The sequence below is a fragment of the Corapipo altera genome, unplaced genomic scaffold, assembly GCF_003945725.1.
Source record: "Corapipo altera isolate COAL_440 unplaced genomic scaffold, ASM394572v1 70, whole genome shotgun sequence".
NCBI lineage: Eukaryota > Metazoa > Chordata > Aves > Passeriformes > Pipridae > Corapipo > Corapipo altera.
This window is the reverse complement of record NW_020884911.1, coordinates 3507142-3532757: the sequence shown is the minus strand read 5'-3', so window position 1 is coordinate 3532757 and position 25616 is coordinate 3507142. Positions and strand designations below refer to the sequence as shown.

The following is a 25616-nucleotide window of genomic DNA, read 5'->3' as shown; positions in this document are numbered from 1 at the left end:
TTCTGCCCCTCTCCTGCCAAACAGTGTCACAATGTCATAAACACTGCTGGTCCTTTACAGGAAAACTCCCAAAATGCTCCCTTAGTCCATGCAACTTTGGAAACTTTGCTACGATTTCTGAACTGGATTCCTCTGGGATATATATTTGAGACCAAGTTAATCAGCACACTAATATACAAGGTACTTCTGCAAAAAAAAAAAAAGATTCCTCTTAACTTTTCTGCAGCTTGTATTTAATTTTTTTTTGAGCGCAACACTTCTGTGACGCTCTTTATTTTCCTTTTCTCAACAGTTCTTAAATGTTCCCATGTTTCGAAACGTCTCTTTGAAGTGCCTCACAGAGATTGCAGGGGTCAGTGTAAGCCAATATGAAGAACAATTTGTAACACTTTTTACACTGACCATGATGCAGTTAAAACAGGTAATGGTTTTTTTTTACAAATCTCTCTTTGACTGTCCCAAAACCGGTTTCTGTAAAACCTACTGCAGTTGTCAAGTTTGCATCCATTACATCAGATTTCCTGACAGGACAAGTATTGTTCCTCACTGGTATTTGTGGCGTGATCAGAAAATGCTGAGTGTATTTTTGTGACTCATTTGCAGCTATATTGGTTTGATTAACTAATTAATTTTGAGCACTTGGGCTGTCTGGTGCAGAAAGTGGAGAGAGGCACAACAAAATGTGTTTCTTAAGGCTTAAACTGACCCAACACTCTGCAAGTTGCTATTTAATTTTTGGAACATCTATCATATAAAACCATACATGAAATTTTATATAATTTGATGATTCCCCTCTGAGCAGTTCAGATTCAGGTGCATGAGTCTGTAACTTTCCTCAGTATTTGCATCACAAGTAGATGGTTAAAGGGGTTTTTTGACAGTTTTTTCCTCTTTTTGCAATGCTGGGAGGTTCTGCATGAAAAACAGAAGGTTTTGTTGTTTGTTTTTTCCCAAAAGAGCAAAATATTTGCTGATACACAATAGTTCTTCTGAATAAAAAGGGAAATTCTTGATTGTGCCTCCATCCTTTTTTCTTAGATGCTTCCTTTAAATACCAATATCCGACTTGCTTACTCAAATGGCAAAGATGATGAACAGAACTTCATCCAGAATCTCAGTTTGTTCCTCTGCACCTTCCTCAAGGAACACGGTCTGCTTATAGAGAAAAGATTAAATCTGAGGGAAACACTAATGGAGGTGAGTTCCTTGCTTTATCCAGCTTAAAAATGTAAGCAAATGTGTTTTCACGCTCACTGCAATTTTTAAATCATTGTACTCAACCCTAACCTTTAGTAAATTTGGTTGCAAATATCAAACTGTAGCTCATTTAGAACTCAGGGGTATCACTTTTTTAGTTTAAAAGAACAACTGCCAGCAGTTCCCAGATAATTCTCAAATTGGCAGGTAGTAAGTGTTCAGAATAACTGGGAATCAGGTGAGCACAGCTCAAGGCTCAGGTTGCTGCTGTATTAGAAAGACCTGTCTAAATGCCTGAAGCTCTTGCATGTCCTTTGCATTTGTGTGCAAATCAAAGTGCAGTTTTTAGGTATTGGCCTCCTTCCTCGTCAGCATAACTGTGTTAAATTCTTCTTTAAAACAGGTGTTTACAAAGCTTGATTGTCAACAACTTTAGTCTTGTTTAGGATATTGGTTTAACAAAGTACTTAGGCTGGCCTAAAATGGTTGCAGATTTAACTTGATACATTCTGGTATAACAGAGCCTGGTACAGGTCATTCTAACCTGTTCATTCCTGCACTTCGTGCAGATCTCCTGAAGTTGTTCCACAGGCTCATTGGACTAGTGAAGGAAGCCACATCAGTTATTTCAAGTGAAATTACCAAGAGGAATTGATGTGTGTAAAATGAATGTATGGCTGTTTTAAATCCTTCTCTTGATGCTCGATAAGATCTTTATCTTCTAAAACATTGCAAGTTGTTCTAGTACCTGAGCTGTGAAAATGTCTTCAGATTTTTATCACCAGGGAACTGAAAAATAAGCTTAGGCAAAAAATGTTTGTCTGTGTAGCTCTGATTTCTGTGGTTGGTGTCTCAGCTTGTCAGAATTGCATCGTTGGCTTTCCCCTCTCAGCCTGCTCTCGTTGTTCTGTCTGTAAAGAAGTTGAAAGTGTCCTGGCAGATGACTTCTGTGGGAAGCAAAGGAGCAGTATTGTGGGGTAAAAGGATCCAGAACAAAGCAGCAGTAATAATGTTGAGAATAAGCAATCCCTGACACCAGCTGTTGAGGGCTTTGAGGCTCTGGCAATGCCCTGCAGAAGCTCCAGAAGCCAGGGGTTTGATAATTTCCAAACAGGCTGCTTTGGTGATGGCATTTTTTAAGATGTTTTCAGGCTCCTTCAGTTCTAAGAATCTGTACATGCTTTGAAAATAACAATAACTGACAGAACTCCTTGTTTGTGAGTTGCTCTGCCAGTCACGACTCTGACTTGTAAGTAATGTCATTGCAGTGCTGCTGCCTCTTCTTCCAAACTCTTGGCATTTTATCAGGATTGGGGATCACTGAACTTGAAGCAACGTGGATAAATAATCAGTAATGGGCTGTTTAAACCACACTCTTTTCCAGGCTCTTCATTACATGTTGTTGGTATCAGAAGTTGAAGAAACTGAAATTTTCAAGATTTGTCTCGAATACTGGAACCATTTGGCTGCTGAGCTCTACAGGGAAAGTCCGTTCTCAACGTCCGCTTCTCCGCTGCTTTCGGGGAGCCAACACTTCGATGTTCCTCCAAGGAGGCAGCTTTACCTGCCTGTCTTGTCCAAGGTAATCCAGGCTTAAGGAAAGGCACTGGAAAGATCCAGATACTGTTGGTGAAGTAAAGATTTTTGCCTCGTGCAAGGAGCGACCTGAGAAAACTCCCCTTTCTTTCGGTAGTTGGTAGTTGCTTCAACTCTAGTTCTGTAATCAGCTGCAATTGTGAAAATACTTAAGGTGACACCACTGTATAACAAGAGTTAGTGTGGTGTTTCAGCTTTTTTAAGATATTTAAAGTAAGACTTAATTTTAAAATAAATCAGCGTTAAATGGTTTCTTTTAACAGAAAGGCTGGAGTGTTACACTTGGAGTAAAAACCTTTGTGTTTGGGAAAAGTGATCTTTAAAAGACCCCTACTATGACATATGCATTTTGAATCTAAAAAGTTTATCTGCTTCATAGGTTGGGGTTTTTTAACTACCCAGCTTGTTCATGGAGAGAGAGAGAAGTCAGCAGGCTCTATTCTTAAAGGCTTGTTAGTTGATATTTCTCTGTAGGATTTGTGTGTGAGCTGGATATATATCCTTTATATGGTTGAGACTGCCTGGCCAGAGTGCTCTGTAAACACTTGTGGAAACTCTGGGAATGCTGGGAGTGCTTTTGTGTGAGAGCTGGATTCCCTTTTCTCTGCCCCCAGGTCCGGTTGCTCATGGTGAGCCGCATGGCCAAGCCTGAGGAAGTCCTGGTTGTGGAGAATGATCAAGGGGAGGTAGTTCGGGAATTCATGAAGGACACAGACTCCATAAACTTGTATAAAAACATGAGAGAAACATTGGGTAAGTGGACTGGCTGGAATTTGTGCCTGTGGATTGCAGGCATCGTTTGGGGGGGGGTTGGGGTAAGTAAAAAATGGCAGAGTCCCAGCTGACACTTGAGGGAGTGAGGGGAGTAGAGTTTTCAGATATTTAGGACACCAGACTTACACACTAAATATTTTTTATCAAGTGCAAATGGGAACACCGAATGTTTAATAACAGATTTTTGCACTGGGAGTGTTTGTGGGAAAGCTGTGGGGGATGCAAAGTGTATGTGGATTTTTTTATTCTTGTCCTTTTGGTGCAGGTGCAGCCAGTGTGAGGTTAATTGTTCTAATTATTCTAATTGTCCACATTTTCACATGGAATGTGACAAACTCTAGTACTATTGTATTAAATATTTGATTTATTGTATTAAAACAATTACTGTATGTCCTGAGCCTTGGTTGTATTTACAGATACAGGATTATTTATATGAAAATGCAGATTTGGTTCATATTGCTTATAGTGTATTATCTTGTAAGATTCACTTAAAAAAAAGGGAGAATGTGGTGGAAGCTGTTTTCTGTGGTCCAGTAAAAATCTATTTCTGAACCTGGCCTTAAATTGCTCTTGACTTGCTGGGATTTAGAATTGTATATTGGAGACACTAATCCTATTAGGGGCTGATGCAAGTGTCTGAGTTGTGATACCTGAATCTTCCACCTGGGCCTGTTCAGGAGCATCAGCTCCATGTTATCCGTGGGTTATTGCACCAGCAGGCTTGGTAACACTGAAATAAAGAGGCAAAAAGGCTGTTAAATGTCTCCCATAGGAAGCCAATCCCATATTCCCTGTAGACCATCAGTAGAGATGCCTTTGGGTAATAATTTAACTGGGCAGCTTTGCTGATTTGACTGGTATGTGAGACATTAATTGATTTGCACTTGCCACATTGTTCTGAGGGATCTCAGCAAAACATCACACGCAGGCAAACTCAATAAAATTTACTGTCCATCTTTAAAACACAGTTTCAACAAATTTGTGTTTAAATTATTATCCAATTTTGTCCCGAGTTCAGCAGAGAAGCATTGCAATTGCCTGATAGTTTCACTGTATTTTTATTCAGCTGCTTACAGAGTTACGATTGAATTGCTGCTTTAAAATGTGCCCTGTTCCACGTTGATGTCTTTCAGTTTATCTTACACACCTGGACTATGCAGACACAGAACGAATTATGACTGAAAAACTTCACAATCAAGTGAATGGGACAGAGTGGTCATGGAAAAACCTGAACACCCTGTGCTGGGCCATCGGCTCCATCAGCGGCGCGATGCACGAAGAGGATGAGAAGAGATTCCTGGTTACAGTAATTAAGGTATCCTGGAGCAGAACCAACAGCTTGGTCACACTTCAGAGTCCATGCTCGAGAAAACAAGTGTACAGAAACACTTCTGTGTTCTTAGAAAGCTGCCTTGTAAATGCAGGGTGATGAGAGTGAATGAGTGGGAGATGTTATGTCCTGAATTTAGGGCTGATAAATTTGTTAGCCATGAAGAATGCATTGATCCAAACAGCCTTTTCTGTGTGGGGTGAAATTTAGTTCACGGTGAAATGTTTTTCTTTGGGGATGCAGAAGAGCTGGAAAGGGATTGTTGATGAAATACAGGAGAGTGGCACAATAACCCACTATTTTAACTAGCCTAGCACCATGCTCCTTTGCTGTCTTCTGTATATTCATTAATAAAACTCAAATTTTTGTAAATATGTGCATAATAGTTTTACAAGAGTAATGGACCTTTAACAGGTCATCTGAATTCATACAGAAGATTTAGTTTAATATCTTCTGTTTGACGTGAAGTGTGTATTTTATTGATATCAGCCACTTAGACAGTATTGAGGACTGTGAGGCTTGTGGAACTCCTCCCGAAGGAATCTTTAGTTATATGTAAAAGGGAGATTCTGTAGTTTAAAATACAGTGATCTGGGTTTGTCTGACACTGAAATGATTTCATCACCCTAATCTTAAACCACTTGGTTGTGTTTTTTTTTTTTTTTATTTCTTAATTTGTGTTTTGAACTCGATTATGGCAACCACTTTAATGTAGCTCCTTAGAGGATTTTATGCTTTAAGTGCTTTTAATTGAACTGGACAAACTTGAGGAGGAAACCAAGAATCTGTTGTGTTGCAGGATCTCCTGGGACTGTGTGAACAAAAGCGAGGAAAGGACAATAAAGCCATTATTGCATCAAATATAATGTACATAGTAGGTCAATACCCTCGATTTTTGAGAGCTCACTGGAAATTCTTGAAGACAGTAGTCAACAAGCTGTTTGAATTTATGCATGGTAATTACCTGTTGGTTTTTTTCTAATTTGTTGTTATAATTATTAAAAAAAAAAAGATGCCTATACATAGACATGTGTAGGGGGGGAAATACAAAGCAATAACTGCCTTGATCTGATTTAGAAACCCACGATGGTGTCCAGGACATGGCTTGTGATACCTTCATCAAAATAGCACAGAAATGCCGCCGGCATTTTGTCCAGGTGCAGGTGGGAGAGGTGATGCCATTTATTGATGAAATCTTGAACAACATCAACACAATCATCTGTGACCTTCAGCCACAGCAGGTATGTTTTGGTTCAGTGGTGTGGGTGATTCCTAAAGACTGATGGAAAAGGTGCTTCGTAGGGAAAGGCAGGGGTTTTTCCAGTCAGGAATTATATTCCTTGGGCTTTTGTTAGGGGACAAATAGCACAGGTTGCTTTGAGATGTTACTTGGAAATGCTTGGAAGTGGAATTAAATTGTCATTTAGTTGGAATTTTTAAGTTTTGGAATATTTTAACCTGAAAAGAAGACATCGAATCTAACTTAGTGCTTCTGCTTTGGGAAAGAGCAATACTATATTATAACAGTATATTTGGACAGTGGTTGTATTTTTGAAGGAGGGGGGTGAAGACCAATCCAAAAGGAAAGGGGAAATGTGTCCTGGAAGTGAGAATAGTGTTCACATGTGGCACTCACTGAGATGTTGCAATAAGGTACTGAAACTTTGGGCAGAGTGGATCTGGCATCTGGAAAAAAGCACTTCCAGGAGCCATGGAAGCCAGTTTTTAAACATGTCTGGCTATGTTTAAAGTGTTTTCTCCCTCCTTTTTAACCTTTTTAACCTCCCTGCTTGCTGTGCTGCTGCTTCCCTCCCAGGTGCACACGTTTTACGAAGCAGTGGGATACATGATCGGGGCACAGACGGACCAGACTGTGCAGGAGCACCTGATAGAAAAGTACATGTTGCTGCCCAACCAGGTGTGGGACAGCATCATCCAACAGGCAACAAAGGTGAGCTCAGAAGTTCTAAATGTCTTCCATGTTCAGGTGAAAAGCTGCTAAATGTTTCTTTTTCATATGAGGTGCACAGAGCTGGGCTGGACTTCACGACGTGATGGCTAAAAACAGTCACTGATGTGACAAGGAAAGTGCTGTTTTGAGAGAGGAGACTTAAATGACAAAATATTTATTTAAATCTGATTGAAAGCACAGTTTTTTGTTATTGCACAGGGTAGATTTTTTTTTTCCCAGTAGATTTTTAAAGGCCTTTCACCTGCCTGAGTGGGTTTTCTTTTTGGACAACAAGAAAGTTATAATGCTAAAAATACTGTAAAGCACGTCTTTACTTCTTACTTTTATATCCCATCTTTTTCAGTCTTCCAAAATACTAAAAGAACAGCAGTCTTGACACTGCACAAGAGACAATCCATTTGCAGTTAATCTAATTAAGAGCCTGAAACTTCAGCGAGCTTGAGTTACTTTTCCTACTCTGACTTCCCTCTTAAAAAAAGACCATTTCCACTGCATTTCCTTTGGACCACTTCAGTTTTCACCTTCTTAATCTCCTTAGGTTTTTTTCCCTTTCTGTAACTAGAGTAATGCTTGTACCACTGTAGCAAAAATACTTCTGCAGATGAGCAGAATGAAATAATTTCAAATTTTATCCTGACTCTGTTGTGGGTACTGGCAAGTGCCGTGAAATAAATATATATATATATATACATATATATATGTATGTAAAGTCCATGAATGTCAATGATGTATTCTTTAAGGTATTGTATAAGATAAATTGTTTCAACTTCAGGCCTTTATACTGAAAGCCACAGTGCAGTTGTATTCACTAACCAAGATTAACTCCTAATTTTTTTTAACAGAATGTTGATATCCTAAAGGATCCTGAAACAGTCAAGCAGCTTGGTAGCATTCTGAAAACCAATGTGAGAGCGTGTAAAGCAGTTGGCCACCCCTTTGTGATTCAGCTTGGAAGAATTTATTTAGATATGCTGAATGTGTACAAGTGCCTAAGTGAAAATATTTCTGCAGCTATTCAGGCTAATGGTAAGAAATTCCAGGTTCTTCCTGAAAATGGGGGGTAAGCTGTGTCTGCCATCAGGTTTCAAAGTACATCCCAATTAGGTTATTGTCACTGTTTGGATTTACTGTTTGGGATAGTAGAAAAGAATTGAAAGTACTTGCTTCAATCTCTTTGTTAACCAGTCCTTGTATTGAAATAAAGAACTCCCAGTTTTAGAGGGAGGAAAAAACATCTCTGAATGAGAAGGTTTAAGGAAGATTGAGAACAGTGGAGATGCTTACTTTAGAATTAATAGGCATCTTGCTGAGACCAAGTAGTGTGTGTTCTTGGAGCTGACTCTGATTTTTGTGTTAAAAGCCTCTCTGTAAATAGAATCTCAGCCATTTCCTCAGAAGCTGTTGGCAGGTTTTGTACCAGACTCTGCTGCTCCCGAGCTGCGTTGCAGAATTGTGAGTGAAGAGGCCTCAAAAGTCAGGATAAACCAGGCTTTCAGTCACAGAGGAGGAATTATCAATTACCTCACATAGCTATTTTTACCAGATAAATAAGGGCCTGTGGTGTCTCAGCAGAAGGTGCTTCTGTGGTGGTTCATTACCAGATTAAATGAGTCAGTTGTTGAGTTCTGTGTTCTGAGCGGTTCTCAGGCCGGTGCAGACGATGATACCTGGAAATGGGAATGTTAAATGGAACTTGGAAACGGAGCAGCTGCTTTACCTTGAAGCAGATTCTCAGAATTCAGGAGAAAAGTGGCTGAGAAATCAATACATTTTCATTCAGCAGCTCTAATGAGCAGAATTTGTCCTTGTCAGACACAGTGAATTTTAGGAAGCAGTTGCTGGGGCTGTAGGCCTGGTGTTCTCCTTGGCCAGCAACTGCTGGGAATGCAGTTACCTCAGAGCATGTTTTTACAATTGGTGAAGATTAAAGACAAGGGAAGCCTTTAACAGTCTTTGTAATTTGGATATAAAAATCAAGCGTTCTCAGTTCTGTTAATGTCAGCCTCATCTTCTATTTTTGTTGTTTTTTTTTTTCACACCTCACGCAATTAACTGAAGCTTTAAAATTTTCCAGGTGAAATGGTAACAAAGCAGCCCTTGATTAGAAGTATGAGGACTGTAAAAAGGGAAACTCTAAAACTAATTTCTGGCTGGGTGAGCAGGTCCAATGATCCACAGATGGTAAGTAGATGCATTTTGTACAAATAACTCCTAAGGCGGAATTGGGAAGAGCTCTGGTTTGTGTTCTGTTGACTGAACCAGTTGGTCACAGGAGAACTTGCTTCAGGAGCTCTGTAAAATAGAAAGGAGAGGTAAGCTTAGCTATGTTTGAGATACTTCAGTTTTTAGCCGAGGGTGATCTTGGAGGGAATCAAAGAGGTTTAAGAGCCCTGTGGGAAGGTGGATACAGAGGATGGGAACGTATTTCAGCTTCCCCGTTGAGTTCCAGGCAACCCTTTCCCTTAGGAACCTCGTGCTGGAGCCTTTGCTCCGTAGCTGCACTGCATAACCACGGTTTACTCTTCCAATTAGGTAGCTGAAAACTTTGTTCCTCCGTTGTTGGATGCAGTTCTCATCGACTACCAGCGGAACGTGCCCGCGGCGCGGGAGCCCGAGGTGCTCAGCACCATGGCCATCATTGTCAACAAGCTGGGGGGGCACATCACTGCTGAAATACCTCAGATCTTCGATGCTGTCTTTGAGTGCACATTAAACATGATCAACAAGGTATTTATGTTTCAGCTCGGGACAAGGCATCTCCCCTGGAATATCATTTCCGTACTGGTGTCTTGTGAATCACCTCCCTGGTTTTTTGCCAGTCACGAAGTTGAATTTGATGAAATTTCTGCTCAAATCATCAATAATTTTTCTGGGGCCTTGCCTGGAAGGAGGACTGTGCTACAGTCAAATGTCAGTGTAGGGCTAACTGCTAGAATCCATAAATCTTCTAAGTTTATGAACACAAGCACTGGTCAGACATGTTGAGTATTTCCTCACTGATGCAGTCCTTGTGCCAGATGTATTGGCACAGCAGTTGAGCACCACCACTGAATTAGTCCTACTTTGCCAGCAGGGTGTAACCAGAAATTGGACCCCTGTGGCAGTTTAGGTGTCTAACCAGGGTTGGGTCTCTGTGTGGTGTCTGTGGTCTGAGCAGTGACTGAGGCTGTGCTCTGACACACTGTGGCTCAGCCTTTCAGTCTTGTGTCACTGTAGAAGATGGTCTTGCCAAGCTTTGGTGGGGAAAAACTCAGAGAACTGTAACCTTTGCTTTGAATTTAAACCTGGGATGTCAGTGATGTTCTGTGTCAAGCTACTGGCTTGCTCTGCTTAACAGAAGATCTTAAGATGGAATTTCAGGAGACCTGACTTTTCTTTCCCCTTCTCTTTGTAGGACTTTGAAGAATATCCTGAACATAGAACAAACTTCTTCTTGCTACTCCAGGCTGTAAATTCTCACTGCTTCCCAGCCTTCCTGGCCATTCCACCTGCACAGTTCAAACTTGTTCTGGATTCTATTATTTGGGCTTTCAAACATACAATGAGAAACGTTGCAGATACAGGTAAATAGCAGTGTTTGATGCAGATGAGGTGCTTCCTGGTAGAATGCTGTTTTCTTTAGTCAAACTTGGCATATCAGTCATGTGATTTGCACGAGAATAATATTCCTCTCTCTCAGCTCCGAGGTGTCAGCCAGGTATCCATGAATGGGCTGAGATACTTGGTTGCTGTTTCATTCCTGTAGCTGGAAGGGAGCAGTGTTTCATTGTCTGCTTGCACTCTTCTGAAATGGCTGAATGAATGCCCCAGCTCAAACTGATGCTACAAAAAACCCTGTGAAACCACTGAGTTTTTCTTTTAGTGATTGGAGAAGATGCTGTTAGTTGTGTTTCACCCGGGAAAGTTATTTAAGTTTCCATGTAAATCCGAACATTAAAACACCTTCCCTTGCTTAATTAGCAAACACTGGGCAGAGGGTTTCCCTCATTAAGTGCTGTGATTTGCCCTTTTTGCTAATGATATGCTAATGCAGCTGCAGGGGAGGGCCATGTCAGGGCAGCAGTGCCCTCTAGTGCCCGGCAGAGCCCTCACATGCCGTGCTGGGATTTTTGGTGCCAACTAGAATTTCTCGGTGTATTTGTGGCATTTTGGGAAAGGCCAAAATCTTACAGCTGTTTGAATATTGGTCAGCTGGTAACTTAAGTGTGGTTTTTTGTTTTTGTTTTTTTTTTTTTAAACACCTCTTTTCCAGGACTTCAGATCCTTTATACTCTACTCCAGAACGTTGCCCAGGAGGAGACGGCTGCCCAGAGCTTCTACCAGACGTATTTCTGCGACATCCTCCAGCACATCTTCTCCGTGGTGACGGACACCTCGCACACTGCAGGTAGGAATGTGCCTCTGGGGGGAGGCAGGGGATGGAAAACCATCCTCCTGAACATCAAATAACGGAGCACATCCTGTTGGGAATTAATCCCTGCGTGCCTGGCTCTGATCCCTGCAGGTTTGACAATGCATGCGTCAATCCTGGCCTACATGTTCAACTTGGTAGAAGAGGGAAAGATCAGTACTCCCCTAAACCCTGGGAATCCAGTGAACAACCAAATGTTTATCCAGGAGTATGTGGCCAATCTCCTCAAGTCTGCATTTCCTCACCTGCAAGAGTAAGTCTGCCATGGTTCATTGGTGCTTCCAAGTGGGCTCTTCCACCTCAGGATACTAATGGATGTGTTTGTGTCAGTGCCCAGGTGAAGCTGTTCGTAACAGGACTGTTCAGTTTAAACCAGGATATTCCTGCCTTCAAGGAACACCTAAGGGATTTCCTGGTCCAAATCAAGGTATGTTGGGTGTGCTTTTTTCAAGGAGTTGAAACCAGTTTTCAGCAGGATTTTGTTGGAAAGCGCTTGGACAGCGTTCATTCCATGTTTGCTTAGAGATACAACTTTTTTGCAGCTTTTTAAAATGCAGTGAGAACTCTGTCCAATGGTTTATGGTGTTCCATGGAATCTCTTTCAGTGGGATTTAATTTTATAAATTGGGCTTAAGCATCATCACTTGTATTTTATGCTGCACACACAATTCCAGTGTCTAAGACAACTGCAGAACTTACTCAAATGTGTTGATTTTTTACCACATAAGTTGATTTTTAACCACATTATGTTTCAGTTCTGCTTGGAAATTGGACCAGTTTTGAAATTTGTGGCAGTAATGCTATGCCTTTATTTTTCTAAAGATGCTGGAATTCTAAGACTGTAGGAAAGAGTTTTGAATTAGTTTTGAGATGACAATTGTCAGGTGTTTCACAATTGTAATGATTCTGCTTTAATTGTCATGATTCTGCCCCAAATGCTGGGTAACTGTAGCATCCCCTTCTGTAACACATGGTGAGAATCTTCAATTATTTTGCATTGCTTTCTATTAATTCTGACCTTAGGAACAGAAATCCAAGGAAACAGGGGATGGGAAGATGTTTCCCGTGTCATTTTGGAAGCTCATAACTCTGCCTAAAGCATTGCACAATAAACTGATGTTTTTCTGTGAATTATACAGGAATTTGCAGGTGAAGACACATCAGACTTATTCTTAGAGGAGAGAGAAACAGCCCTTCGACAGGCTCAAGAGGAGAAACATAAACTTCAGATGTCTGTACCCGGCATCCTTAATCCACATGAAATTCCTGAGGAGATGTGCGATTAAAAACAAAAATAAAACAAGTTTTGCAGTTTTCCTTCTGTACCAGCTACTTTGTTGTGATAGAAGAAAACAGCACTTGGATATTTGTTGACCAAAATGATGCCAATTTGTAAATTAAAATGTCACCTAGTGGCCCTTTTTTCTTATGTGTTTTTTGTATAAGAAATTTTCTGTGAAATATCCTTCCATTGTTTAAGCTTTTGTTTGGTCATCTTTATTTAGATTTGCATGAAGTTGAAAATTAAGGCATTTTCAAAGTAATTACTTCATGCCCATTTTGTGGCTAAGGGGAAAAAAAAAATAGGCAAAACGTTACCTTGTAAAAGACTATATTGCAAAATTATCCAATTTCCTGTAAGAGTATCGAATTTTTTTTTTTTTTTTTTTTTAAAAAATTCGGTTTTTCTTTCTAGTCTGTCCTGCAGTCTAGGAGAAAAGGTGAAGAGTAAAAGCAGATTGAATTCATTGTTCAGCAGAGGATTCTAGTGCTGCCTTTGTTCTGAGCAGTTAGCAGCTTTTTGGACCGAGTGGTAAGGCTGTAGGCTACGTGTATTTGCAAGTTGTATGGCAAGTTTGCAGCAAGATCATGTGCATATCATCCCATTGTAAAGCAACTTCTGAAGAGTATGGGAACACAGTACAGTTAGTTATTTTTACACAGTTCTTTTGTTTTTGTGTGTGTGCTGTCGCTTTGTCGACAACAGCTTTTTGTTTTCCTCAATGAGGAGTGTTGCTCATTTGTGAGCCTTCATTAACTCGAAGTGAAATGGTTAAAATATTTATCCTGTTAGAATAGGCTGCATCTTTTTAACAACTCATAAAATAAAAAAAAAAACCCACAAAAAAACTGGCTTTTGAGATGACTTATACTAATTTACATTGTTTACCATGCTGTAGTGCTTAAAGAACACTACTTAAAAGCAAAATAAACTTGGTTTACATTTATTTTTCTTTCTTCGGCTTATTCTTTTATTGGATGAAAATGCTGTGATCATATTTAAGATTTGCATTTGAAGGTGTAGGAGAAGTTCCTTGAGGTCTACATAACTTGCTTCTGGCTTGCCTCATCTCAAGGACTTTGGCTGTGCTTGAAGTGAACGCGAACTAAAGTTGGGCTCCATTTGGAAGTACAGTAGCTGTTCTGACTTACCTCCATGGATAAATATTCCATACTCCGTTACTCTGAAATGCCAGGAATGAATGAGGTACTCTTGCTCTTTCTCTCTCTGGACTCTTTGCAGTTGATTTCAAAGAGGCATTGCACTGTATCTTGACTAAGCAGTTAATAATAGTCCGTGTGAATAACACGTGTAGACAAGATCTACAGTTATTTTTCTACCTAAAGTTTTGTAGTCAAATGATTTTCACAGATTTATGACGCAGTGTGAACACTGAGGTTGTGTGCAGTCGTGGCTTCCCCATCTCTGTAATGTCCTGTCTCTGTTTTCTAACAGTTGATGTCGAGCTCTCCCAAAGTTTTTCCCATCGGTTTGGTCTCCAATCTCCAGATGGTTCCTACGATGCCGAGTGTGGCCATTCCCCGAGAGCTGTAAACCGAGGCCGGGCAGGCGTGGAGGTGTTTGCTGTCAGTTTGGGTACCATAGTTAACTTTGTGCTGTATGTTCCTTTTGCAGTAGGGGTGCATGAGTTAGCAGTGTTCCTGTAGGATTTTTAGCTGTGACCGGAACGTTTCCACTCCCAAGTCTGTGTTGGTGACCATCTCTCTCCGTGTGTTTTACGGCGCCGGCCCCGGGAAGGCCCTCGGACATTGTGTGAGCTGGCACTTGATCCTTGGAGAGAAAGTTCCTCAAACCCTGGATGGCTGGCACTTAAAGAGTACAGCCTGCCAAAGCTGTTAATAGTTACAGAACTCATTTATTTCTTTCTCTCCTTAAAGCTCCTCATTAAAGCTTTTCCATGTCTTCCCGTCATGTGGAGCTTTTTGTTCCGCCCTGTGAAGGCCACGTTGTCTTTAATGGGCAGTTTAAAGTGAAATATTTGAAGTACTGTTAAAGGACACGTGTGGGAAGGACATGAAAGGGCTCGTGACCAGCTGAGTTGCAGTGTCAGAGCTACAGATTATCAAAAGCTGTGCAGAGAAGGAAGAAAAGGTTATTAAAAATGGAAATAAAATGGAAATAAAGCCCACTCATAGCATGACATCAGATTAATCAGTGAGTCACAGAACTGAGCACTGAACTGGTTCTGATGTGTGGTGGCATTCACAGTGCATTCCAAACACTTTGGAACAAATCCATACAGGTAATAAAGTTAGACATGTTCCTTCCTTTTAAAGGTTGAAGTTGGTCTGGGGCTCATGGTCGGGTTGTCCACTGAAGAATTAAACGTGACCTAAACTCTCAACAAACCCAAAATGTATTTTTATGTTGATTCAGAGAAGAGTTGTTGCATTATTTTGCTACTTTATGGATTATCTAAGTTACCAGCATTTTAATCTTAAGTTTTGCTTCCCTTTTTAGATCTAAAAATTTAACTGTGGTCTTGTCTTGTTAAGAAAATTGGTGCCTTTCCCTGATCTCTGCAGCTGCTATAAAAATGCAGCTTATTGCAGAGTTCTGGATACCATTAAAGATTTGACTTGTGTGTGTGCATATTTCCAGTGCAGTTATCCTGAATGTGGGGGGGAGGGGGGAGAAAAAAAGTACAATGTACATCTAAGGAAGTTCTAGTTCTAATGCACACCCTGTAAATCAAAATATATGGATAAAAAGCATGAACCATCATATAAACATCTACATGACTTGTAATTATATGTAAACCAATGTTTTGTGCATATTTCTATACAGATTTTACAAAAAAACCAGTTCTGTGTACTCCAGGTACATTGATAAATAAGAATATTTGGGGGTGTTTTCTGTGTTTACATGAATTGATTGTCAGCTGCTGGAGACACCCCAAGTACTTGTTTCAGGCTGCCATGATGTGTTTGCTACTGTAACTGAAGCAGATTCTCTTCCAAAGCATTTTAGGTTAGTTGGTTTTGTTTTTTTTTTTTTTTTTTTTTTTTTTTTTTTTTTTTTAAATTAGAATAATTTGGTGTGTGTTAATCTGATTGGTTTAAGTGAACTATTTTCCAATAAAGCTAATATTTATGCAAAAAAAAAAAAAAAAAGCTTTAGAAACGCTCATCTCTCCCAGAAGGCTTTTAGTTACTTCTGAGATTTCTTGGCACTGGAAAAGCAAGAAAACTTGAGCTCAAAGGGGGGGAAAAATGAGGAAAAGATGCTGAAAATGATGCATGAAGAGGTTGCCTGAGGTAAGGGACTTGCCTCGGTGCTGTGATGAGGGGCCAGAGTGTCCCCCAGTCCCTTCAGCACCAGAGAAATGATTATTGCTGATCCCAGACTCCTGGGGTGCTGTTGGGATTTGCTGGAAGGTATGTCTAAACTTACTCCCTTTCTCCCCACTTCCTGGGTTTGCCTCCAAACTGAAATGCTGGAGATGGCTCTGGAAAAAACTATTTTGGGTCAGAAAATAAGGAAAAAATATGCCCCTCCCTGCAGCTGCCCAGCAGGAAGGCACCTCTGCATTGAGTTCTTGAGGCTGAACTTACTTTTGGACTTTCAGCTTCAGGAGACCCTTCATTGTCCAATCCTGCCCATTGGGGTCAGCAGGATTCCCTTGGGAAAAGGCCTGGCCATTCCAGTGGAGGGAGTCACAGTGCACCTGAATTACCTAAAGCACCCAAAATCCCAGAGTTCACATGTCCAAACCTGCCCCGTGTGCTGCTGTTGGTCTCGTGTGTTGTTTCTCACTCCCTGTTTGTGCTGTCAGTGGCATGGAGGAGGAATATTTGGGAAGTTAAGAGTATGAATAAAAACAACACACTCGGATTTTTCACTTTTATTTGTAAGTTAAAAGCCAAACAGCACTTTTTCCTAGAAGGTCCACTGGAATATCTCTTCCAGGTGCCCCATCAACATGTACCAAGTGGTCTGGGGTTTTTTTTGTTGTGAACACATTTTAAATCTTAAGTCTTTTTAAATATTGCCTCAGCTTTTCCTGAGTCTTGAAGTTTATAGACTTTCATGGTCCCAATGTCCAGCAGAAGCTGCCTGGACTCTGGTAAGGTGGTTCAGATGCTGGTGGCACTCTTGTGCTCAGAAATGCCTTTTCTGTACTTCCATGACACATTTTTGGCCTAATGCAGCTGAATTTTGAGTATATTCTCTACTATTTGGGGTAAATCAAATGAATTGAATTTGGCTTCTCGGGGTCTAGTTAAATGAGAAGCTTGTTAAAAAGCTGAAAATCCTAAGAGAGCAACGAAAGTCAAGTGCTGAAACTTTAAAAGTGGGTTAACTTACATGTGGCTTCCACTGATTTCCAGCAGCATTCCAGCCTCAAGGTCACAGATATAACTGGACTCCATCTTTATATTAAAGAAAAACAGGATTTTTAGTTCAGTGTTGGGACATGAATTTTGGAAAGTGTATGTTCTCAAACTCTTAATCCAGTCCTAAATTTGGATTAAAGAATTTTAGTTTTGCCCATGTCTCTCCTTTCTCCAAGTTACTCCTCTGGAGCAGTGCTGGCACTTTACCAGAGCAAATATTTCCAGATCCTCGAGGAGCTTCACAGTCAAGGGAAGGGAAGAGGCCTCCTGGGGATAAAACAACCTTGCTGGAATGGCACAGGGAGAAGAAAGGTCAGCAGAAAGCAAAGCACAGGAGAGCAGGAGGCTGATGATCACTCATCAGGCAGTTACAGTTCTTGTGCAATTTATTCTCAAGTTAAAACCTCTAGTTAGAAAAAAACCCAAAAAACCAAATTGTGTGCAGTAAAAGGAATTTTGCTTTCAATATTCCATTCTGCACAAAAGCAGGTGTGACTCAAGGTCACCCAATGCTCTTCTGTTGTGCTCCTTGAGCTTGGCATGTGACACCACGCTCCAGAAGGCCCCTTCCTTCTGCTGACTGGTGCTGCTGCCCTCGGATCAAAGAGCTGATTTGTCAGGAAAACCATCTTTTAAGGTGTTTTTGACAGTTCACTTTGATTCTGTTGTTAAAGTTACTGCAGGGCCTGCACAAGGAAGAAAAAGCAGAAAGTCAATTCAAATCAGATTATGCAGATTGTAGAATGAGGTTTTTCTGTGATAACAAACGATCTGGACACAAAAGATAAGGCAGCACAAAATCTACTAAAACTAACACATATGCACAACATAAACCCCTCTGAGCCACCTTTGGATGGATCTCAAGCTTTGGAATTGCTGTAGAAGAGAAAGGTGGTCACTACCTTAATTCAGGCATGAGCAGAACATGATAACTGTAATATTCTGGACTGCTCTTTTTTTTTTTTTTTTTCCTTTTCATTATAGGAGTTTTCAGGCTATCTGGAAGAGATCACACAACCAAAAAAGGCCCTACAGGTATACCTGTGTCATTTTAATAACTAAACCGGTTAGTTATTAACTAAATCTCCATAATAATAACAACCATTTATGTAACTAATTAATAACTAACTAGCTAGTGCTGGTTAGATTTCTCTCAGTAGAAAATACATTGTTTAGAAAAGACCATGACTATGTAAGTTACAACCAATGAGAAAGATCAGTAAAAAGTTGAGGGAAGTTTTAATTTTTTTTACTCACAGTCTTCCTCTTCTCTTATTAGTACCCTTTGTTATTCTCAGAAATCTGAAAGACACTTGCATTAACATGTGAATAAGGTAACAGATAAAGAATCTGTGCCTCACGTGGACACTCAATTTTCTACACTTGTTTAAATTAGTAAAAGGAAATTTTAGGAGGGAGTATTTAGGAATAGCTATCCTTGATGATAAACCCAACTTGGAAAGTATTTCAAAAACAAGTAAGCGACAAGAAGTCTAAATGACAGATCATTCTAGTACGTTCCTGACTTCCACAGTAGTTGGAGCTGTTGTTTACAGTAAATCGTCTCTTTATTTTTAAACAGCAGAGGAATTAGTTTAACAAACTGATGCCTCAAGTTCTGGAGTGGGAGGTTATAAACTCAACCTCCACGGTGTTACCAGCCTGGATAAACACGCACATGGAATTAAACCCAGAACTGCATTTCTCCACTGACATCTGGCTTATTTTAAATGGAAAAAATAGGACGGCCACTGAAGAACTCAAACCAGTTTTGTTTTGTTTTTTCTTTCTTTCTTCCCCCCCTCATTTGGCGATTTTATTTTAACTTTCTCCCCAACTATAAGGCATCTGCATTGCGGCTATTAATAGATTTGTTTTCTTAATCCTATGTACGAGTCAGTCAAATAGAAGGGCTGGGAGTAACACACGGACTCACCACTGGGTGGTACTACAGAAATAAAAATTAGCACTTAATACTGGTGAAGTGCCTCCTTTGGGGAGAAAAACCAGCCGCGATCTGTCATGTGATCCGTATTCCAATTCCATGCACCTGGGCGAGGGAGCAGGATTAAGAGATGGGGAAAAAAAAAAGATGGTTGGTGGTTTTTTTTTTTCCCTTTTTTAATGGAAAACAGCTGTTCGCCTTAAGATTTGTAATCCACGGGTACGAAACCTTGTTCAAAACGCGCCCAAGACAAGAGTGAACTGGTTGTAATCAACATCAATTAAAGTTTTGCGTTTATTTTTTGAGACAGACCGTATCTTTTAATGAAAAAAAGGGCTATTTCCAGCAAGTCACAGATACTCTACGTGCCATTAGACACCGGGCAGAATAAATCACTGTCCAAGCAAGGGAGGGGGGAGGGAGGAAAGCAGGGTGGAAAACTATAGGCGGTAAAAATAAATTAATTATTAGCAGAAAACGCTACCGTAGCCCTTCAAACGCTCATTTTCGCGGTCCGGTGCCCACAGGTGCCCACGCTCCCCTCAGCCGGGCTGGGCGGGAAGGAGATATGGCGGCAGCTCTTCCGTCCCGCGTCCCGACGGCGGAAAACGCCAACAAACCATCCCGAAGACCTGGAAAACCGCCTGGAAGCACGGAGCTTCCTCTCTATGGAGCTGGCGGGCTAAGCGCTCCCTTCAGGCGGGAGGTCCCTGAGGCAGCCCGGGCAGTGGCGAGCGCGGCTCCAGGCACCGAAGGAAGGGGCGGGCAGGAGAAGTCGCTCCCCCCCCCTCCCCCCGTTCCCTGTCACAGCGGCGGCGTGTGCGCGTTCCTGGCGGAGATTCCCGGCCGCGGGAGGCGGGAAGAGGGCAGGGAGAAGGGAAGAGGGCAGGGAGAGGCGCTTCCCGCCCTTCCCCGGGCGCGCGCCCAACCGCCGCCGCCGCCATTTTACCCTCCCGCCCCCTTTCCCCCTCCTCCCCGCTCGCCATCCCGCCGCTCGGAGCCGCGGTGGGAAGGCGGGGCGAGAGGGAAAAGGGAGGAGGAGGGACTCGGCCACCTTCGCCTCCTCCTGCCTGGTCGGAAACTGCCGAGCGGCGCCCGAGCGCCCCGTCCCCCCCTTCGCTCCCGTCCCCTCCTCCTCCTCCTTCCCCCTCAGCAAAATGGCGGCGCGTGGAGTCCCTGGGAGCCAGTGAGTGACTCGGCTTCTCCTCCTCCTCCTCCTCCTCCCCGCTGCCGCCGCCGCCGCCGCCACAGGCTCATTTGCATTGATCAGCCGCCCCGGATCCCAGACCGGCCCCTGCCTCTCCCCCCCCTCCCCTTCTCTTCCCATTCCTTCCCGCCCCCTCCCTCCCCTCCCCCCCGGTGACCCCCGCCCCGGCCCCCATCAATCATCAATCAGCAGCACCGAGCGGATCAATCAATGGTCGGGAGGAGGCGGCGGCGGCGGCTGCTGCTGTTAATGAACAATGTGTGAGAGCTGCGCCGAGCTGCTGGAGGTGTTAAATGAGAGTAAGTGCGGCCGCCCTCCCCCGCTTCCCTCCCCCCGGGCCGGGACCCCGCGGACCCTCCTCTGCACCGGGTTACAGCCGCGCTTCGCCTCCTTCCTCGCCTCTCCCCGCCCGCCTCGGGCCTCCCGGGCGCGGGGTTCCCTCTCTGCCCGGCCATGGAGGAGCTCCCTCCATGCCCTGCTCCGCGCTTCCTTCCCCCTTCCCTCCCCGCGGCCTGGGGCGGGCCCGCCGCCGTGTCCCCGCTCCATCCCCCTTTCCCCCCGGGATCCGCATCCCCGGCAGCCGCGGCGGGGCCTGGCCGGGCTCAGGAGCTGCCCGGGAGCCGCTCCGGCGCTGCCGGGCCTGGGCTGGGTCCCTTTTAAGCAGCAGCAAAGGCGTCTCGGAGCGATCCTGCCTTCCCCTCCCTGTGCCCGGCCTGGGTACGCGGTGCAGGTGCTTTTCGGGCGCCGATTTTCCCGAAGCTGCGAGGGAAGCGGCTCGTGGAGGAGCCTGGCTCGGCTGGGAAGGTGTTCCCCGGGTGTTCGGCTCCGGGGGTGGTCTCTGGCTCCCTCCCGAAGTTTCCTCTTCCCGAGTGTTACCGGGAGGGTCGCAGGGGTGATACAGCAGGTGTTCCCCCCGCTGCCGCTGCAGCCGGGAGCGTTTTGGGCACGAAATTCCCTGTAGGCCTCGCGTATCCCTTTGGAACCTGAGCTCCGTGGCAGCCAAGGTACCTTCCCGGCTTCTCAGGGGGCTCTGCCTCACGAACAAAGACCAAAACCCCACCATTTGTACGGATGCTGAGGAATTGGAACAACTTACCAGCTGAAGTTTGCGATTAGAGGGAAGTTTTAACTATCTGGGACCTTAAACATGGCATTTTTTCTGGTTGCACTCTGCAAATCCTGTTCCAGAGAGCGAAGTACAGAATGCTGCCTCCAGCAAGGTTTGGGTAGAGTTGTCTTCACTCTCATGAGGCCCAATTCCATGCGATGTTTGCTCCTTCCTGAGATACTACAGCAGTTAAATGTTTTCCTTCTTTCTTGCTGGGGAAATGTGATATTCAGTGATGGCCAGCGATTCACTTAAAAAGTGAAAAACGTAGGTGTAAAAGTAACTTTCAGGAGAGCCCAGAGGCTGGAATAAATCAGCTTAAAAGGTCTCTACATCAGAGAACTGTTGGGTTGTTAAATTTGTTTGCTGAGTTTGGCTAAGCTTGTACTTCCAATATCTTGTTTTGAAGGAGATATTTATTTGATTTAACATCCGTATCTTATCTTTCCCAACCGGAGAGGCAGGGAATGTGTTGATATTAGAGACCAAGTGCTTATAAACAGTAGGTTCAAAATAAGGCAGAATTATCAATGATATACAACGACAGCTGCTTGTTGGAAGAGATAACTTTGCTTGGTTTGGTTGGATTGATAAGTAATCGTGGCTTAAACTTGATGGAGATTGGTGTGATCAAACAGAAAAAAGTTGTAACATTAAATATGGTATTTCAAGGAACCTCTGAAATTCCAGTATGAGTTGATTTTTACAGTTGTTTTAAGGTAATTGGGACTGAGGCAGACAGATATTCCCCTCTAGATAAAACAATGTCTTAAATCACTTTAACAGTTATTTTTTAATATATATATATAGCTAAGGGATGGATAATTTAGTGATTCTGTATAATATAAGACAGATAATTGCTATTTATGAGTAAATTTGTCTTTTTAAGTCCGATTTATTAGGGAAATTCTGCAGTTCTGTTGCTGTGTAGTTAATTTTCAGAAATGCTGCTGAGGTACCATTAGGTTTGGCCTTCCCCTGAGAGAAAGAAGCCACTGTAAATAACCAGAACTATTTGGGGTGTGTGTGTTTGGATACAAAGGCATGTGATGGTGCTCCCTTCTCACTGGATGAGAATGAGTTGGGAGGGGGGAGGTGGTTTCTTTTATAACTTCCAGTTGAGTTCTTTGCGTTTCTTAAGTCATAACGAAAGGTGCATGATACAGAAATGATGTCAAGCCTTGGTTTTTAAAACACTGCAGCAGCAGAAGTGAAAAGTGGTAGTAAAGAATGAGGTCATGCCCGAGATGTGTGAGCCACAGACTGCCAGCGTTTCCTTTTCTGCCCACGGAGCTTTTGGGGTCATCCCTGCCCTGAAACTCCCCAAAGGGGCCTTTCAGAGAGGGTCAGGAAACAGCATCTTGTTTGGTTTAGGCATTTCTTGCTAAACTAAACATTTTTCCTTGGCCATGTACCGGCTTTTGCCTTTGTTTGCCCTAATATTTACAAAATGTGACTCGGTAGCAGCTCTGTGACAGGTCACTTGGGGAGTGAATTGACAGCTCTCAACGTGGTGTTTGGAAAGGAACACGTGGGAAGCTCCTGTTTTCTTCACGAAAAGTTCCCGAGCCATGGGTGGCAGGAGGGTGGAACTGAACAACTCTGCAAACAAACAGGCATCTTTTCATTGTAAGCATATTAATCCCCCTTCAAACTGCTGGACTGTTAACCCACACCCCCTAACAGTGGGCAGAGGTGATTTTATTCAGCAGTGACCTCTGTGTAGGCCCAGGGTTCTGTCCTGGGAAGCCTCCAGCTCCTTAGGCCTGGTTTTGGCACTGGCTGTTCTGTGGCACTCAGGGGCTGCCTTAGGTCTTGAGCTGGAAACCTGTTGTTTGAAAATCTTATTTTTCGGCCAAAGATCTCTCAAGTATATATATATATTAAACATAATGCTTAGGCATGAGAACCAGGCAATATTTTATGGACAGAATCAGGAATGTTGGGGTTTTTTTGGTGTATGTATATTTTCTTTTCTTCTCTTGCAGCATCTTTATTTTCAGCATTTGACCTAAGTACAAAACCCAGTAAATTCCCTCCTCTTGAAGTTATTTCCTGAGAAGAAGCAGTCATCTCAAGTTATGATTTGATTCAGGAACTCAGCAAAACACAAATTCCCCTATGGAATGCCCAGACTTTAGAGGAGCTTTTGCACTGTAGGACAGTCTGTTCACTCTGAGAGTCTGATTCCTCATTGAGTGCTGTAGGTTTGTTAGCATCACTTACCTTCTCCCTGGCAGGCTTTAGTAGGAATAAAGTCTATAAAAAGCCTGATTTCTGAAATAATCTCCCACAATATAAACATTTTAATAGCCTTTAACAGCAAAAAAGAAAAAAAAAGGAAGATACAATTGATAACTATTTAAGATAAGGCCATTTATTTAGAGAGGCTTAAGGACAGATTGTCATGGCATTAATTAAAGGGGCTCACTTAAATGTGTTGAGGACATTCTGTGCTCATTTTATGTTGATTTACAGCATTCTGTATCCCAAAATGAACCCTGATACCAATGCACTGTACATTCCTTGCTTTCTCTGGATGCCAGGTCTTGTCAGTCGAGGAGGGATTATATTGAGTTTCATTTGTTCTCCAGCAATATTTACATTACTGTGCTGTCCAGAGGCCCTGGGCAGGACAGCTCTGTTTTCCTGGGCACTGCTCAGATACCCAGATAGGCTTAACCCCAAAGCCAGAAAATACAGAAATATAACATTTAAACCTGGGATTTGCTGTCTCAAGTCTTTCCCATGAGTTTTGCAGGTTGCTGTGTCCCACCTGGAGCCCCGGTGATGGTCTGAGCTGCCCATAGATCCATGAGATCCTTGGATGCTTACCCAGGATTCACTCCCCAAGCATTGAGTGCTCCATACTGAGTGTTTGTGGAGTGCAGGATGTCCTTGTATCCCTGGAAGTGGGAATCTGGTTCTCACACCAGCCCTGACTCAGCTGTCCTTGTAGTCCTGGCCGTGGCTTGTCCCAGAGAGCCCAGCTCAGCTTGGTTGCCTGAGAGGCTTCCCTTTGGGATTGCAGCTGGTGTTGCTGTGTGTTCACTTAAAACTCCTTGGGTGATTTTTGGTTTGGGTTTGGTTTGTTCTCGTCGTTTGGTTTGCGTTTTATAAAAGTAAGAAACAAACAAAAAAAAATTCCAGCATGGAAAAATTGATTTTATGATGTAGCGGCTGTCGTGGTTTTGGGTTACCTTGGTAGGCCTGGGTTATTCCCAGTTCTTGGTTTCTGGGAACTGAGTTTGTTTCCTTCCCAGCATTCTCCTTTGCTTTGTTCAGTGATTACCTCTTTAGCCCATTTTTCTTCCTAACAGCTTTGAAATCTTACAAAATCAGTTCCCCTTGATGAATAGAGGTTTCTAGGTGTTACTCTATTGCACCAGCTCACAGGCTCTTTGCCTCCTTATGTTTTCTCTTAAACCTTCAGTAAAACACAAAGAACCCCCAACAACCAACCCAAAGCACCCCCTCCACAGTTTACTCAGGCACAGGAGTTGGATGTAGACTAAATATTGTCGTTTTCTGTCCCTTATCAGTGTCTGCTGTCCTGCAGAACTGCTCCCAAAATGATCAGGTCCATAGAACACTTGAGATACTGGAGTGCTTTACTGTTTGTGTAGCTTCGGGATAGCCCTGAATTTGGATGCTGAAGATTCCTGACTTCTTGTCACGTTTTTTCCAGCCTGTAGGAAGTACCAAGAGTAGCCTTGGAGTTTGATTGAGGGTTATATTTCCCTCCAGGTAGGTGAGAAATTGAAATGTCCCAAAATATTGAAGCATTCAGTTTGTTCCTTGGGATCTGGATAGGGTCGATATTTTATGCTGTGAGTACCCAGGTATTATTTTAGATATTGAGTACATGTTCCAAGATTATTACAAATATATTGCATCATTAACATCCCCTGGTCTGCAAGAGCTGCTCTTACTTGTTTAGTGGTTACCTGAAAGCTTCAGGATTGATTATTCCACTACTTTTCTTGTTTTGTGCAGATCTAAAGTTTCATTTGACTGATGATTCCTCTTGTGCAAAACTGTAAAACAGTTGTCTCTGTTGCGTGACTTTTTTCTTTTTTTTTTTCCCCATTGTTTTAAAATTCATCTTTTCTTTCCACTTAAATGACATTTCCGTGTTCAGAACCTCTACAGAGACACTGTGGAGGATTTACTGGGGTAACAGCCCAACTTCACTACACTAACCTAAATCTTGCTTGTCTCCTGTTGAAGAAAAGAAGATCATTTGTTTATAAAACTGAAATTCAGTGATCATTTCATGTTTACTTTTGTCTTTGACCCTTTTTAAGGTGATGGGCAGCCAGACTTAAATGAAAATAACTTTTTCTTTATAGCAGTATTGCCAAATTGCAGTTATGGATTGTGGTGAAGTGCTACTCCAAATGAATTGGAGTAATCAGAGGGGAAAAAATAGAAGG

The 25616-nt window shown here is 42.6% G+C and overlaps 2 protein-coding genes and 1 long non-coding RNA gene across 12 annotated transcripts in view; 2 read left to right on the top strand and 1 right to left on the bottom strand.

Annotated features, from left to right (window-relative positions):
* Positions 1-13508, top strand: part of XPO1 (exportin 1) — a 32505-nt gene extending 18997 nt beyond the window's left edge. For both annotated transcript variants that reach the window (XM_027653926.1, XM_027653925.1), the window contains exons 9-25: positions 61-180; positions 293-421; positions 1039-1197; positions 2582-2779; positions 3408-3546; positions 4701-4882; positions 5697-5853; positions 5975-6138; positions 6714-6848; positions 7712-7895; positions 8944-9050; positions 9402-9596; positions 10264-10432; positions 11122-11256; positions 11374-11533; positions 11611-11707; positions 12420-13508. In XM_027653926.1, coding sequence (XP_027509727.1) covers positions 61-180; positions 293-421; positions 1039-1197; positions 2582-2779; positions 3408-3546; positions 4701-4882; positions 5697-5853; positions 5975-6138; positions 6714-6848; positions 7712-7895; positions 8944-9050; positions 9402-9596; positions 10264-10432; positions 11122-11256; positions 11374-11533; positions 11611-11707; positions 12420-12566 — 2577 coding nt within the window. In that variant the 3' untranslated portion in view covers positions 12567-13508. The remainder of the gene's footprint in view (positions 1-60; positions 181-292; positions 422-1038; positions 1198-2581; positions 2780-3407; positions 3547-4700; positions 4883-5696; positions 5854-5974; positions 6139-6713; positions 6849-7711; positions 7896-8943; positions 9051-9401; positions 9597-10263; positions 10433-11121; positions 11257-11373; positions 11534-11610; positions 11708-12419) is intronic.
* Positions 13509-16415: 2907 nt separating this feature from the next.
* On the bottom strand, positions 16416-19932 carry LOC113952166. The gene is made up of 2 exons (XR_003529416.1): positions 19350-19932; positions 16416-17606 (listed from the first exon to the last, which is right to left on the bottom strand). It is a non-coding gene; the product is annotated as an uncharacterized LOC113952166 (long non-coding RNA).
* A 74-nt stretch (positions 19933-20006) lies between these two features.
* Positions 20007-25616, top strand: part of USP34 (ubiquitin specific peptidase 34) — a 105863-nt gene continuing 100253 nt past the window's right edge. For all 9 annotated transcript variants that reach the window (XM_027653922.1, XM_027653923.1, XM_027653916.1 and 6 more), the window contains exon 1: positions 20007-20371. In XM_027653922.1, coding sequence (XP_027509723.1) covers positions 20329-20371 — 43 coding nt within the window. In that variant the 5' untranslated portion in view covers positions 20007-20328. The remainder of the gene's footprint in view (positions 20372-25616) is intronic.